The 17,259-nt window shown below is 45.7% G+C and overlaps 1 protein-coding gene across 2 annotated transcripts; it reads right to left on the bottom strand.

The window, feature by feature from the left end:
* Positions 1-380: 380 nt before the first annotated feature.
* srd5a2a (steroid-5-alpha-reductase, alpha polypeptide 2a) lies at positions 381-15,328 on the bottom strand. Of its 2 annotated transcripts, none has more exons than XM_030050012.1 (6): positions 15,140-15,328; positions 13,607-13,898; positions 11,904-12,067; positions 5,600-5,701; positions 3,342-3,492; positions 381-622 (listed from the first exon to the last, which is right to left on the bottom strand). In XM_030050012.1, the coding sequence occupies exons 2-6, from the start codon at positions 13,885-13,887 to the stop codon at positions 469-471; spliced, it is 852 nt and encodes a 283-aa protein (XP_029905872.1). In that variant the 5' UTR covers positions 13,888-13,898; positions 15,140-15,328; the 3' UTR covers positions 381-468. The 2 variants fall into 2 exon arrangements, with proteins under 2 accessions (XP_029905872.1, XP_029906603.1); XM_030050743.1 differs by lacking the exon at positions 381-622 and adding an exon at positions 2,492-3,178.
* Between the last annotated feature and the right edge of the window lie 1,931 nt (positions 15,329-17,259).

Raw genomic sequence — 17,259 nt, forward strand, 5'->3', positions numbered from 1 at the left:
ATCAGTGTCATGTTAGGAAAACACCTGAACATATCAGTGTCATGTTACTGTTAGGAAAACACCTGAACATATCAGTGTCATGTTAGGAAAACATCTGAACATATCAGTGTCATGTTACTGTTAGAAAAACACCTGAACATATCAGTGTCATGTTACTGTTAGGAAAACACCTGAACATATCAGTGTCATGTTTGGAAAACACCTGAACATATCAGTGTCATGTTAGGAAAACACCTGAACATATCAGTGTCATGTTAGGAAAACACCTGAACATATCAGTGTCATGTTGCTGTTAGGGAACGACTGACTAACCCTAACTGTAACCCTGAACTGTGAAAGTCCATGGGAATGAAAGTACAGAGTTGAATTTGAATCCGAACTGATTTGAAAACAGGGATAATTTATTCCACTGTAAAATTTGGTCTTGATCACATAAATCAAAGTGACATGTTTATAACAAACAGCCCATTAATGACATTTTAGAACAGGATTAAAATAAAAGAAACTTGTCAAATAATAATTCTGCTGAATATGGAGACCATGAAGATGGTGCTGCATCGCGCTGCACTGGGTCGAGTCCGCCATCTTCCAAGGATCGTCCTCAGTTACCTTGCATCCGCCACTTTCATGCAAAGAAACAAAAAAGTGGAATGGCTTATCTATGATCAAGAGGTGAAGCGATGGACAAAAGAAAGGAAAATGAAAAAGGACCCCGCCAGGAAAAACTACATTTCAGCGCAAAACAAAGATATATAGAGAAACTGCTGGTGATAAATAATGCAGGTCCTTATGAGTGCAGACCTCGATGAACCACCTCTCACTTATCCAGACATTGTGAACTGCCTCGTGTTGATTGCATACACTTTGCATGAGTTCAGAAATGATAAATAACAAGAATCACATTAACAGTTTTGCAGAGGATGAGAGAATGATCTGCAAACTCACAAGCCGGAGCTTGTGAATTTGCACCACTGTACTTGCAAAAGTCAGGTGACACACTTGCCCCTTTTCCACCAAAAACAACCTGGTGCTGGTTTGGTGCTGGTGCTAGAGCCGGTGCTTAACTGGTTCCAACAAAGAACCGGTTTGCTTTTCCATTGGCCGAGAGCCAAGCGGAGCCACGTCATAGCCACGTCATGACGTCAGCATGAAACTTGATGACGTGGCTGTGCGAGACGCTCGCTCGGAATCACAATAACCAACATGGACGACAAATGGACGAGCCACCGTAGCGATGCCAATACTGCTCGTGTCTTTACAAGCCTACACTGAGATCCACAGGCGAAAAACGCAATTATTATTTGGAACCAGTTTGGCCGGTGCTTGGGCGGTGGCAAAACTAAGAACCCTAACCCTAACCCTAACCCTCTTTTACCGGAGGTTAGCTCCAACACACACACCACAGACCACATTGCACCACACACGTCTAATCTGACCTACCCCCTAACCAACTGGGCTCTTTCAACCGATCACCTCCCCCCAAATTAACAACCTCTAACAACCTCCAACCTCGCAAACCTCTTTCCTTACAATTTCAAACCACTTCCTCCAATTGACCCAGGAAATAGAATGGGAAATCACCCAGTCCAATACAACTAGATGGAGAGAGGCCTGGACTGTAGCAGTCCGATGGACACAAAAAGAAATTAAAAAGTTGTGTTGTGTACTTAAAAACAAGCGTCAAAACACTCTGCCAACCAAAACTAAATCCAGCCCAAAACAAACCAAAAGCAATTCAGTCCAAATTTTGACCATGTCCGGAGTAGCCTGAATCCCAGTACCGGGCGTCAGGCGCTGACACATGGTCTAACCTTAACCCTTTAAACTACACCTAAACCTAACCTTATCCTAAACCTAACCTTATCCTGACCCTAACCTTAACCCTTTAAACTACACCTAAACCTAACCTTATCCTAAACCTAACCTCACCTCCCTTATTTACACCTAAACTTAAACCATTGATTGCTGAGCTGGGCAGCCATTTTGTCTGCTCCAAAATCCCCCCCTTCCCCCCTTCGGCAGCCATTTTGAGCACCCGGTGGCCATTTTGAGCATTTGGACGGCAGCCATTTTGTTTTTTGTAAAACAGCCCCCCCAAAACCCCCCACCCCTTGTGCGTATAGCATGGAGGACACAACTCCTCCCGTTCCTGCCATTATTATAACACAAACAGTTACCGGACCTTTGCGATAGCTGGGGAATTTGGAGGGACAGGAGCCTGTAACAACAGGACTTTTTTTGAACAACAGATTTCCCGAGCATTTATACGGGCTACGCAAACTTCAATCCACAAGATAAAAATTAATCCACGGACCACCAAAGTAACGTTTGACTGTTAAATCAACTTAAAATGACTCTGGCACGGTTGGAGGGGGTGTGCTCCAGTACAATACGAGCGCTCATGCACGAGCACATGCACGGTCACGCACGCAGCACGTGAACGTGGATACGACGTAAATCATGCCGTCCTGCTGCTTCCGCAAAATTGTTTAATGCGCGCAGTGAGATTAACTGCGAATCGCAGCATTGCACAATCAATAATCAACTGATAATAATAATCAACCAGATCTGTCAGACCTGACCTGGTGGGCACGCCCACGTGCGGTGCCGGCCGGCACTGAGCTGGCACCGCTCCCCAAAATTTCACAATGTTTCCAGCCAGGGGAGCTCATGTCACCACCAGGGGCGCTGTGCTCCCCTTTGCTCCCCCTTATTTCGCACACTGGCTCTGTGTCTTGTGTTTTTAAGTCTTTTTAATGGAATTAATCGTAATAATAGTAAAAATAAATATTATTATTATTATTTATTTTGGAAATCCATCTCTACTACTTTTGTTGTTTTTGTATACAGTGACAATAAAGGCTATTCAGATTCTGATTTTTCTTGGGACACCCCTGAGTCCTGGGCTGTGCCTGAAATCCAGTTCTAAATCAATCTCTGAGGGGTCACGGGGTCGTCACAGGGCCCCCCGGGGGCCCTCAAGGGTCTTCCGCTAAATAAGGAGAAGTTTTCACTAATGCTTCTGAAAGACATGCAGTGAATTTGCTGCATCTGAAGGGTTAATGTTTCCTAGATGTTAAATGATGTGATTCTGATGATGACGTTCCTCCTTCACAAAAGAAAAGGAAGAACAGCTTTCCTGCCTGGGGGGTAGTTGTCAAACTTCAGCTGATAGTTCCTGAAAGACAGAAAACATTTCCCTGTGAATTACAATCACCAAATGTGCAGGTGACAGGGCTCTGACAGTTAAACTTGTCCTAATTTTGCTGAGGTCCCCCTGGAAGCCCCTAAAGGACCCCTGGGGGTCCCCGGACCCCACTTTGTCTAACTTAACAGTTTACCTGTGGTGGTGGTACGCCCTCGGCCCGATGCTGCAGATGGTGAAGAAGGCAAAGGAGAAGGTGGGCAGCGACCAGGTGGCCACGGCGTAGCCCCCCCACTCCAACATCTCCCCCAGGTAGTTTGCCCCTGACACAAACTCAAACAATCCACCTGAGAGGGCAAATAAAACCAACAGGTTAGAGCAGCTGGCTGGGTCGGACACATCCTCCCCAGGGTGGCAAAGCCTGTCGTCTCTGCAGGGAAACTGAATCTCCTGTTGGCTCCTGACCCTAACCCCAACCCTAAAATACCCCAATATATCATCACCTGGTTCGAAGAATATCTTATAATTTTTTTAAAAATATATTTTATAAAGCGTGTTGCCCGTACACCTTTTGTCCCTAACCTAACCTTGCCAGAGCCCAGCTTTGTGTTTTAACCTGAACCAAGGTTTTTCTCCTCTTTTTGCTAGTAAACATGCATTGTGTCCTCTGCCTGGAGGCTTTGATTCAGATGCGCTAATTATTTTCCTTAACCTCTCACGGCCTATACATTGGAAAAAAGACACACTACAATAACACTACAGAAATATATCATCACCTGGTTCGGAGAATATCTTATAATTTTAAAAAAAATATATTTTATAAAGCGTGTTGCCCGTGCACCTTTTCTATGCCAAAGGCATAGAGAAGATTTTTGATTTTTGTCCTTAACCAATAACCCCAACCCTGACCCTGACCGTGACCCTGACCCTGACTCTGACCCTGACCCTGACCCTGACCCTGACTCTAACCCTGACCCTGACCCTGACTCTAACCCTGACCCTGACCCTGACTCTAACCCTGACCCTGACCCTGACCCTGATTCCAGCTTTGAGAGCTGCTCTAGTTTCATCTCTGCAGTGGAATTCATCTGTACTGTTTCTTCTGTGTTCAAGCTCTGGGGTTTTCAATCTTCTTCATGACCTGGACGTCCAGGTTCATCCTCATTAACCAAACTTGAAATTTTATCTACTATTTGGCTAGATGGCATTTAACAAAATGTCATCATATTTTGTCCACCCATTCTGTCAGATATCAGTGTTTGGGATTTGTGGCCCTGTTGGCTGGCAGTATAATGGCTTTGCATCACACTGTAATGTTTATAAAGTTTCATAATGATTGGACAATCGATCTCCAGGCCACACCTCCTCTGAGGTAATGTGAGACCTCAGACCTCTGCATGTAAGGTCACACCTGACTTTAACCATTTGAATCCTGAGCAGATTCATTTGATTTCTTTTAAAAGCATGAAAAAAGGCACAAAGAGCAACTTAACAAGAAGTGACCCAAAAACTAGCCAGAAATTACTCAAAAGTTACCTGAAAATTAGCAAATCAAAAGCCAATTAGTATGAAAATTAGTCAAAAATAGTTTTCCGGTACTATAATTTTAATTACCGTATTTCACCAATTAATCGCCCGGCCGCAAATAGCCGCCTGGTTCTTTTAAACGCCTGGGGTCTGCACGCATTTTGTGTATTAAACGCCCACCCGAATAACCGCCGGGGCGATTATTTGCATTATATTGAGGTAACTCAAAATAAGACTGTTCACCTTATTTTTGCAGAAGTAAACAGTTAGCCGCACAATAACTGTGCCGCACTTCAGTTTTCTGTCAAAATAAGAGCGCTAGCTAACGTTAGAAAAAAGGGTGCACTGTAATCTTAAATCTACCGACTGTAAATATGTTGGACAGTAACTGTCTTCACAATAATGGCCTGGTGCAGGTCTGTGCAAAAATAAATAAAGGCCTGCAGCGAATAGCCGCCTGGTTCTTTTGAACACCCGGGGTCCAAGTTGATTTGGCGTATTAAACGCCCGGGCGATTTATTGGTGAAATACGGTATGTAATTATAATAATGATGCAGTTTTCCCCTAGTTTGTTTACAATTTTGTCTTTTTTTTTTTTTTTTTTTTTTTTTAGCTAATTTCCAGGTGTTGGTAAGTTATTCATTGCCTCTCTCCCTTGTTTTTAAAAGAAATCAGGTTTTGAAGGATCATGTGCACTTTTCCTCAGTGGACAGTCAGGCTTCATAAATAATGATAAAATAAATCATAAATAAATGATTATTCTGCGCCGAGGCCAGTGAGGATCATTTCATCCTCCTGCTCACACATCAGTACGTATCAGTATGCGTCAATATGCATCAATAACCATCAATACCCATCAGTATGCATCAATACGTATCAATACATGTCATTATGTATCAATATGTATCAATATGAGTGTGTTGGTACCGTGGGGAATCCTGTAGACAAACTCTCCAGGTCGTCTCAGGCGGCGGAGGATCTGGTCGCTGTGGATGTTGATGACCAAACCGACGGCAAATAAAACCAAACCTGAGGAAACAGACAGGAAGTAAGACAGGAAAGAGTTTGCACCTGGAAGTGAAGGCAGTGACGGCACCTCACACTGACTTTCACCCTAAAACCAGCAGGACCAGCCGGCACTTCAGTGAGACCCTCAGCTCCAGAAGAACCACAAAACATTTCACGTCTCTTCTTTCTGAAACATGACAGCTGATCCTGCTCTACGTTTCTGCAGTTCCTCTGGCCGTCTGTCGCTCTGTTGGTGGAACTGGCTCAGGAACTGTGCTTCAACATGGTTATGCGTCAATCTGGATCAAAGCTGAAGGTCCCTGATGCCTCCATGATCATCAACAAAACCCTTTTCAGAAAGCTTCTTTGTGGATCTACCACCAGAACCAGGATCTGCACCACTCCACTTCCTGCCTCCAAACCTCACCTCCACCCACTGCTGACGAGCTGCGTCAGAGCACCCAGGTTCACACGGAACGGAAATAGAGTTAGTACCTCTATTATATGAACATGGCCGCAGGTGTTTGTGGAGCGCTGATAGCGTTTCTATTTTACACTATTATTCCAAACATATCGGCCAACAACACAAATAATCTCTCGGAAGATGAAGTGCGTTATGAAACGAACATGCACGCCGGGTTTAGAAACTTTAGTCCTGGAAAACAAAGCCTCTATTCGTTCCTATTTCCCAATCGGATGAATGAAGCAAACAAACGCAAAATGCTCCCCAGCAAAACGGCAGTCGACACAAAGGGACTCATACTTTGCCTGTGTCTGATGTTATCTGGAGACATCCACTAATGCCCAGGACCTTTCCAGCTTGTGAATCCAACTACCGGCAAGAATGGCGAGGAGTGCAACATCCCTAACTTACAGGTATGTGTGGATATGGCAGATTCTAACACACTGGACGTACTTCCTACCGTTGATATATCTTCGTGTCTCTGTCTGGCGGTGGCGTCGGGTGGCCGGGTGGACCGAGAAGGCGTTGGTGGCGTGGACCGAGGAGCCATGGATCCGGCGGTGAATACGGAGGGGGCCGCGGAACGGGAGGATGGGGTCGGACCTCGCTCTGAGCCAGGCCCAGCAGCTGTCGGTCAGCCGCACGGCAGCCCCACGGTCGGGACTGGAGGCGCTTTCGCGGAGTTTGCTTCGGTCACTGCCAGGAAAGGACTATGCATCGCGCATCTCAACGTAAGAAGTCTGCCTTCAAAAGTAGATGAAATTCGGACACTGGTTGGTTCATCTAAGGTGGGAATTCTTGGCCTGACGGAATCTTGGCTTGACCAATCAATCAGCGATGCTGACATTAGTATTGACAATTATTCCCTTATCAGAAAGGACCGGAATAGGAACGGGGGCGGGGTTTGTGTCTTCGTTCGCTCGGACATTAATTACAGTGTCAAATCTGATCTTGACAATGACGATGATATAGAAGTTTTACTGCTTGACATTTACCTCCCCAAGACGAAGCCTGTGCTCGTGGGGGTGTGCTATCGACCCCCCAATCTTAATTCATTTTATGATAGTCTTGAAGCTTTTCTTAACAAGAACACAGGAACAGGGAGAGAATGCATCTTATTAGGAGATTTTAATACTGATGTCACTGATGTAAGCTGCAGTACGTATAAAGCCTACAATAACTTTTGCAAGACCCTGGGACTGATGCAAATAATTAAAGAACCTACCCGTGTATGCCTCAAGTCCCAAACTACCATTGATTTGATCTTGGTCTCTGATGAGCCAAACATTGCACATTGCTCCCAAAGTCATTCGTGTTAGATCACTTAAGAATTACTCTGCAGATGCCTTTATGGCTATGTTGAAAAAGTTGGACTGGTCTAAGGTAACAAATGCATGTGACGTGGATGTGGCTTGGGACTGTTTTAAAGGTTTATTCCTTAAGGTTGTAGACACAGTTGCCCCCCATAAACAAACTAGAATTAAACAGTGTAGCCATCCCTGGTTTGACCATGCTATTAGGGAAATGATTAAGGAAAGAGATTCAGCACTGGTTAAATTCAGAAAATCCCAGGACCCAGAAGACTATGAGCATTTTAAAAAGTGTAGGAACGAGGCGCAGGAAATGATCAGGAAAAGCAAGCAGAAATACTACTCTGAATTAATTAAGGAGAATAGCAATAATCCCTCGAAATTATGGAAAACACTAAAAGACCTGGGCTGCGGTGGTAAATCCAAGGCCAAGGAGGCAAATTTAGGGCTCCAAACTGAAAAGGGTATAGAGTTTGATAAAAGCAAAGTTGGACTGGTTTTTAACACCTTTTTCACTTCCATAGCCAGCGACTTAGTGTCTAAACTACCTGACAGAACAGGGGAGTATGGAGAGGAATTTGTCACCGAATATTACAGGAACCTGGGCGCTAAGGAAGGAGCTTTTTCACTTAAGAAGGTCACAGTTGAGTATGTAGAGAAGATGCTAAGTGAGCTTAACACAACCAAGGCTACTGGGTTAGATGGCATAGGTGCAAGGTTTCTTAGCAATGCTAAGCAAGTCATTATTGCCCCACACATCACTCACATAATTAACCTCTCCCTTGAGCTAGGAAAGTGCCCACAGACTTCAAACATGCAAAAGTAAGGCCAATCTATAAAAAGGGATGTAAAACGGACCCGAGCAACTACAGACCTGTCTCCATTCTAAGTGTGATCTCCAAGGTCTTTGAAAGAGTAGTACATGATCAACTTTACGATTACATATGCAGCAACAATTTATTTTATGATATGCAGTCAGGTTTTAGGAAGTCTTGTTCAACCGACATGTGTCTTCTGTATATTACAGATTTTATTAAGATGGAGATCGACCAAGGAAAAATGTGTGGCCTTGTTTTGTTAGATCTCCAAAAAGCTTTTGACACTGTCGACCACAATATTTTGCTGTCAAAGATGAAGGCCTTTGGACTAGATCAGGGTTCCCCAATTAGTTTTCCTTGGGGGCCAAATTATGTCAAGGATGCCAAGTCAAGGGCCAAATTTTCTGTTTCTTTTTTTTCTCCATTGGACCAGCAACCATTGTTTGTTATGTGCAGATAATGTTGCTTCTAGTATTATTATCAGTGATATTACTTGTATAGTAGCAGTAGCACTCTCATTAATCATAGCTTGTGCTGTGGGTCACACAAGATAAAAAAAAAAACAAAAAAAAAAAAAAACACAGTCTTAAAGCAAAGTAAGTCTGACATCAACAATTTAATTGCTTAAATACCTCTGGACAATACTCTGTTCAACCTAGGAACCAGTGGGCAACAACTGCTCATCAACAGCTCGTCAGCACATAGTGCAAAACAGAAAAAGGTTATTCTGATGCAAAGATAACTGTCACCTTTTCAACATAGGCCTGAAATATTTTTGTATACCAACATCACTAATACTGACTGTTAAGCAGTGAACTCATCTGCAAAATCTCCAAACAGCTTTACACAGAGACAGCTGTCAGCAGCATTTCTACAACCATGTCCACCTCAAGGGAACAAGTGATACTGTGTGCCAACAGTCAGGGTGGAGGACATCAGAACCAGCAAACCCATTCACACTCGCACATACTCACTATCTCTCTCTCTCTCTCTCTCTGTCTGTCTCACTCACTCACTCACTCACTCTCACACACACACACACACACACACACACACACACACACACACACACACACACACACACTCCTAGATGTGTATTGGAGAGTCTGTTTCTGTCCTGGCTCTTGTTAGCGTTCATTGAAGAAAATGAGGACTCACATATGTATGTGGAGGGGAACATGGTGAGTAGGAGCATTGCAAAAGCTCTGGTGTTGCAGTGATGCGACTGTTGCGTTTTCTTGTGCCGATGTTGATTTTGTCATGGTAGAAACGGACTGCCGGTATGACGTTAGCATGCTTGCTATTTTGTGCTTACGTTGATCTGATTTGGAAGGGTAGCTGGCATTGAAGCTGGCAGCATGCACAGCGTTGAAGTGCCTCCTGAGGTTCTCTGCCTTGCTGACAGCTACAGTCTTCATGCATATTAAGCATGTCGGCTTGGCGTTGGCCCGGTCCGGTAAAATAAAACAAAAATGTTCTGTCCAGTCTCCACTTGAAGTGGCGATTCTCCTAGTCCACCTTTCGCTTCTTCGCGAAGGCCATGTTGCGTTTAGTTTGCTGAATCTCGCCTACCTACTCGGGCTCATTAGTTTCGGTGGCGGGCGGCCGGCTGGCGGGAGACTGACCCCTGGTGTTAAGCATGTACGGAGCGCATCATGGCCAAGCGGGCGCATACGTGTCAAGTGTATGGTGTGGGATGAGGTCAAAAAATCATGGAGCGCGCGCAGTCGTGGCCAAGCGGGCGCACAAGGGTCAAGTGTATGGTGTGGGATGAGGTCAAAAAATCAGTGGAGCATCAATCACCCACATTATTTCACTTAATGACAGATGATGAAACAGTGTCACTGGATCACTGCGGGCCAGACATAGGGCTCTCGCGGACCGGATCTGGCCCGCGGGCCGCTAATTGGGGTTGGCTGGACTAGATGGTTCAGCAATCAGGTGGATGAGGTCATATCTGACTGGGAGAGACCAGCGAGTTGATGTAGGCGGAGTCCTGTCTCAGGCAATGCCCATATCCTGTGGCGTTCCTCAGGGCAGTGTGCTGGGGCCTCTGCTCTTTTTATTATATATCAATGACATGAAGGCTGCCTGCTCTAACTCCTTATTTTTATACGCCGACGACTCTGCCATCCTTGTATCACATGAAGATAAGGAGGTTATCCAGGAAAAATTAGCTGAAAACCTAGACAGAGTGAAGACTTGGCTGTCAGAAAACAGGTTGTCGCTACATTTAGGTAAGACTGAGGCACTTCTACTAGGCTCAAGGATTAGATTGAGCAGGGAGGACAAACTTATTATTACCACTGGAGGCATAACAATTACATCCCAGCCTTCAGTTAAATACTTAGGCTGCATCCTAGACGGGACCTTGAGTGGTGCCCCCATGGCCCTTAACGTCCTCAGTAAGGTAAATGCCAGAAGTAGGTTCCTGGCCAGGAAGGCAGCACTGCTAAACAAAGAATGCCTAAAGATTTTAGCCTCCTGTTTAGTCCAGTGCCACTTTGATTACGCCATCACCTCCTGGTATTGGAACCTTACTAAAGCCCTGAAATGCAGATAGCACAGAACAAACTAATTAGAGTAGTCCTTGGCCTTAATTACAGAAGTCATATAGGAAAGGCTCAGTTTATTCAGCTCCACTGGTTACCAGTGGAAGACAGGGCGAAGCAGTTGCAGCTAACCATGGCCCACAAAATCCTCAACAACAGAGCCCCCAAATATTTTAATAATTACTTTACGAGACTTGACCACGGACACAACACTAGAGGTAGCCTAGGTAATGTATCCCTCTACAGGCACAGGACAAAGGTTGGAGCACTCTCTTTCAGGTACAGGGGTGCTGTGGAGTGGAATAAACTCCCTCTCTCTACTAAAGAAGTTCAAAGTCCAGCCATTTTTAAGATGAGGATTAGGAATGAACTCCTCAGTGGTCTTCCTCTCTAACCATGCAAACAGTGCAGGATGAATAGGATGCTTGTGTATTTGTTTTGTGTGCCTTGTCCAATTTTTGTAATGTCCTGTGTGCTCGTTCCTTATTTATTTTATTGTCTACCTTGTCTGTTGCATCATTGTGACCTTAGCTTTATGCTGGTCTTATTGTATATCGTCTGTGTCGCTTTGCTGAATTGTTATGTCCTACCTGGCAAATGCTTTTGCCTTGTGCTATGCTGAAATGTCTGTGCCATGTTTGTCTCAATGTATTCCTCTAACCTATTTTCCTCCTTTATCCTTTTAAAAGGACCACAGTGGAAATAAGTCACTGACTTTTCTGTGTTATCCTGGTTAGTTTTTGCTCTTTCCTTTTAAGACATTCTCTGTGTCTTATAAAAACTAGCAAATAAACTAAACTAAACTAAACACTGCTGCATATCAGTGGTTCTCAACACACAGTACAAAAGTAAGAAAATATAAATAAATACTGAAAACTGTATAGTTAAACATTTATGAAAAAAATTAAAATTTGTTTTTGAGTTTGCAGTTTCAAACTGAGAAACCAGAAACATTTTTTAAAGAAATTTTTCTGAGGGCTCAAAGTGCATGAAAAAAGTGCATGACTGCATAACTGCTGAGTGGAAGTGTGGGCCCTGACTTGATGTGTAGGGTGAGGGTCAGCCTCCAGGCGGACCTACCAGCACACAGACGGACGTCATCAGGCCAGGTGCGCTGGAACCGGGCACAGTGCAGCAGGTGGTGTCCCTGCAGGAAGCCGTTCAGAGAGCAGAAGATGGCCGCAAAGATCATGAGCCTGAGCGGGACGGGACGTCCTCTGGTCAGCGGGGCGTAGACGAAAGTCCTGAGAAAGCGAGAGGACAGAAAGTAGAGATGCTCCTCTGTCTTTCTGCTTACAAATCAAGACCAAGACCAAGACCGTGAGGAATCTCCTCACCTGTGTGAGGGATCTGAGTAAAAACCTGCTCCTGTGCCTGAAGTAGGAACGTCATGAGAACCAACACTTTAGTACCAAGTCGCTGCCAACAGACCAACAGACACGTTCTTTTACGGCACCGTAGGTACTGGATGTATTTATTTAGATTTAGTATTATTTTTAGATTTAGCCTTCAGCGTGCCATAACATATTCTTCCAGAACTGATGGGGCACTGTACACATTTTTTATTATTATTTTATTTATCCTTTATTTAACCAGATGTACAATGTACAACGAAATTCTGTTTGGTACATTCTCGGCAAACGAGCTCAAACAGACAACAATCAGTAAAAGTAGACAAATAACACAAAAAAAGAATGAGTACAAAAATATATTAAAAAAATAGCAGCTGTATGAATAAAAATAAAATCCTCAGATAAAGTGACGGCAGCAGTCAGTGTAAAAAAACAGCAGCAGGTCGGGGTGTGTGTGTGTGTGTGTGTGTGCGTGTGTGCGTGTGTGTGTGTGCGTGTGTGTGTGTGTGTGCAGAGGGGGTGATGGAGGCCACAGCTCTGGGGAAAAACCTGCTAGTCTTGTGTTTGAGGCTCGGGGCAATAAGAATAAAATATGCAAAAGGTGCCATCAGAGTTTTCCGTTAAATAGCTGTTTGCTTTTCTAATTATCTATAATTAGAAATAACTATAATGTTTGCTTTTCTAATTATCTATAAGCTGTTTATTATTTCCATATTTCTCTCACGTCTCTGCTCGATCCTGCCATTGAAGTTCTGTGCGATCTAAAAAGTTGTTATTTAAGCACAGCTGACTTATGGTTTGTTTTAAATACTTGAAGACTTTAATACTTGAATGTTCAACAGATTTTAATAAAGCAGTACATGCCAAAGTAAATAGGATCTTTTTCTTTTCTCTTTCTTTTTTTTCTTTCTTTTTTTTTTTTTTTTTACTATGGGTTAGGGTTAGTCTCCTATCGAAACAGTTGTCGATAGGAGACAATCGTGGAAATTCACTGGTATTGGCATCGGTTCCTGAATTTCTGGCATGGTGACGACCCTAAGCCTAACCCTAACCCTAAGCCTGACCCTAAGCCTAAGCCTGACCCTAAGCCTAAGCCTGACCCTAACCCTAAGCCTAACCCTAACCCTAAGCCTGACCCTAAGCCTAAGCCTGACCCTAAGCCTAAGCCTGACCCTAAGCCTAAGCCTGACCCTAACCCTAAGCCTGACCCTAAGCCTAAGCCTGACCCTAAGCCTGACCCTAAGCCTGACCGGGGCCATACTGGAGGTTCAGTGCTGAGCTGACTTTAATTAAATCACTTAGAATTAAATCATTCATTGAAAGTGATTTGCCTGCCAATGACGTTTATTAAAGCGAGGTTACGTTTGAAGTTTTGACTCTGTTGGTGCAAAACGAGCTGATTAAATGTGAAACGTGCTGATGACCTCTGACCTTTGGAAGTAGTGCAGGCAGAAGGTGCAGAGCAGCAGCACCTTGCCCTGCTCGCTCCGGGCCTCGGTGCTCAGGACCAGGAGCACAGGGACCAGGAACGCCGGCAGCTCCTGCAGGAACCAGGCCAGCTTGGCCGGGCAGACGCGTCCCGGCGGGCCGGCGGCATCCACGTAGCGCCCGTAGGGGGCGCAATATCTGGTGGTCTGCCGCCAGAAAAACGCCACGCCGCAGACGATGGTGGTCCAGCTCACAGACAGAATCAGCCTCTCCTGGCACTCCATCCTTCAGCGCCCTGCCAAAGAGGAGCAGAGCCACACCTGACGGGGGCATCACACCTGAGGGGGGCGCTACACCTGACAGGGGTGTCACACCTGAGGGGGGCATCACACCTGAGGGGAGCATCACACCTGAGGGGAGCGCTACACCTGAGGGGGGCATCACACCTGAGGGGGGCGCTACACCTGAGGGGGGCATCACACCTGACAGGGGCATCATACCTGAGGGGGGCATCATACCTGAGGGGAGCGCTACACCTGAGGGGGGCATCATACCTGAGGGGGGCATCACACCTCAGGGGCGTCACTAGAGGTGGTAAAAGTACACAAATTCCTCACTCAAGTAAAATGCAAATCCATAAATATTCTCAGGTACAAATGAAAGTGTCATGTCCAAGAACTTATGATGAGTTTTGTTACTTTGGTACTTTGTCTTGCCTGATCCTAAATTATCATAGTAATAAATTTCACAGTATCATAGTAGTTTTTTTGTTTCTCAGTATTTTCCTCTACATGATTTTTCTGTTGATACTTTTGTCATTAAAAGTCTCGAGTCGTGCATGTCAGAAAGTTCCATTTCAAATATTTTACTCAAGTCTTTACTCAAAGTATAAAATTACATCAAGTATAAAATTACATCATGAATTTATCTTTACTTTTGAGTTTAAAAGTAGTCCTGTAAAACAAACAAACAAACAAACAAAAAACACACCTGTAATGTAGGAAACTGAGCTGCTCTGAATCACAGATGAGAAATAATCTGCTCCTCATCACGTTTTTGTAGATTATTACACTTTGACAAGTGTGTGTGTGTGTGTGTGTGTGTGTGTGTGTGTGATGCATTTTCCTAACCCTAACCCACACTTTAATGTCTTGACTTGAGGACTGTGTGTGATGCTGCAGGGTCAGCTGCTCAGCTCCTCTCCCTCCTGCTGAAGGAGGAACCTGACCCCCCCATCAGCCCGTCAGCTGGAGACCTGCGCCCGGGACACGTCAGCTGGAGACCTGCGCCCGGGACACGTCAGCTGGAGACCTGCGCCCGGGACACGTCAGCTGGAGACCTGCGCCCGGGACACGTCAGCTCGACTCTCAGGTCAAACTTGTTCAATCAAGTTCATTCAGTTTCTCTGTCGCCGCATCAGGATGAAGGAGCGTCTCTCCGCGCACAGAGCCGCAGCTCCTGCCTCCGCCTCTCATTACACAACAACAACAACAACAACAACAACAACAAATGTACCAGCTGTTACGTTTGACTCACTTCAGCCCCTGAGGACCGTCAGGACCCGCGGGTTCTCTCGGGTTCTCGCTCCGCTCGGCAGGTGTGGCTCTTCCTCTTCCTCTTTCTCTTACTGTCGCTCTTCTTTCCGGCTTCTCTTCCCTCTAAGCGCTTCGCATCTCGGCCTCTGCTGCTATGTGGCGTCTCCTCAGGTAACCAGACCCACAGAGAACCCGGCGAAACCCGACAGAACCCGAGGGAACCCGAGGGAACCCGAGGGAACCCGAGGGAACCCGAGCCGAGGCTGAACTCTGACAGAGGAGACGTGCGTTCAGCTCACGCGGTGTTGCGTTCATGACGGCTCGGACAGGATTTTTATTTTTTTTTATTATTTTTTTTTTTAGAAAATACAGAAATTCTCCAGCACGAGACTCGGGATGACGTCATGTCCTCTGAGCTGTCTCTGATCTTCTAGTTAATCTAACTGGACTTGATTGGTCTCAGTGGAGTTCAGTAGAAACGCGTCTGAGCGCCGAGACACTCCGAAACACAGAGATACTCCGTTGCCATGGCAACATGAACAAATCTCTAAACTATGGTGTATTACGGAAGCCCTAAAAGGCCATACATACATAGGCTATATTTTATTTCCTCCGTTTTCCCGTGATAACGAGATAATTTTCCTCCGTTTTCTCGTGATAACGAGATAATTAAATCGAGATCTCGAGAAAACAAAGCGATTGTCTTATTAAATTATTGCAGGAAACATCAGTCAGTGTAGCAATGTCAGAGGAGCAGGAGAGTATTGATCACTGCATCACTTATCTGTTCAATCAAGGCCTGACACAGGCTGAAATAGCTTTATGCTTTATGTCAGGGGTCACCAATCATGTGCCATGGAGGCCGAGAGGCTGCAGGTTTTCATTCCAACCAAGACCTCCACCAGGTGATTTCACTGATTAGCTCCTCCTTTCCGATACAAGGTGAGGTGATCAGTGAAGTCACCTGGTGGAGGTCTTGGTTGGAATGAAAACCTGCAGCCTCTCGGCCCTCCATGGCACGTGATTGGTGGCCCCTGCTTTATGTGTCCAAGGAGACGTCAGTCAGCATGACATGTCACGTATGATGGAAATCTCAGGCCTATCACGTTTCATTCATTCATTCAAAACGGAGGGAAAATATCTCGTTATCACGGGAAAACGGAGGAAATAAAATATATGTATGTATGGCCCTTTAGGGCTTCCGTACTGTTTCTTATTTGTGTATTATCATTATTATAGGATTATTATTATTATTATTATTATAGGATTATTATTATTATTATAGGATTATTATTGTTGTTGTCATTTATGTTGTTGCAAATGGACTGCATTTCTACAGCGCCTTTCTACCAACCACTCAAAGCACACACACACCCACACACACACACACACACACCCACCCACACCCACACACACACACACACTGATGGCAGAGGCCATCAGTGGGTTAGGGTTAGGGTTAGTGTGTGTGTGTGTGTGTGTGTGTGTGTGTGTGTGTGTGTGTGTGTGTGTGTTAGGGTTTGGGTTAGTTTTGCAGCCGACACAGAAAACTTCAGCTGCACAGCATGTCTGTGCAGCCGCCTGGCTCTCCCCCCGTCAGAACCCCGACCCCAGTCAGAGCCCCGACCCCCGTCAGAACCCCGACCCCAGCCAGAGCCCCGACCCCATCCAGAGCCCCGACCCCAGCCAGAGCCCCGACCCCCGTCAGAACCCCGACCCCAGTCAGAGCCCCGACCCCAGTCAGAGCTCTGACCCCCGTCAGAACCCCGACCCCAGTCAGAGCCCCGACCCCAGCCAGAGCCCCGACCCCAGCCAGAGCCCCGACCCCAGCCAGAGCCCCGACCCCAGCCAGAGCCCCGACCCCCGTCAGAGCTGGCTGGCCCCCCTGGGGGCTGCAGAGCAGAGGCTGGGCTCTAACTAGAAACTGCGCAGTTCATCAGGCTGCCCCCAGGAGGCGCTGGAGAGCCGCTGCAGCAGCCCGGGACCCTCACAGAAAGTCTTTTTTTGCTGCCGGGCCTCTTATTGGGGGGTGGATCCTGATTCGGTGTCACGTGGTTAACAGGTGAGACTGGGGGCCAGGTTCCTGCTGCTGCCTGAACTTCTTTCTGCTACACGCCCGCG

The sequence above is a fragment of the Myripristis murdjan genome, chromosome 1, assembly GCF_902150065.1.
Source record: "Myripristis murdjan chromosome 1, fMyrMur1.1, whole genome shotgun sequence".
Classification (NCBI taxonomy): Eukaryota; Metazoa; Chordata; class Actinopteri; order Holocentriformes; family Holocentridae; genus Myripristis; species Myripristis murdjan.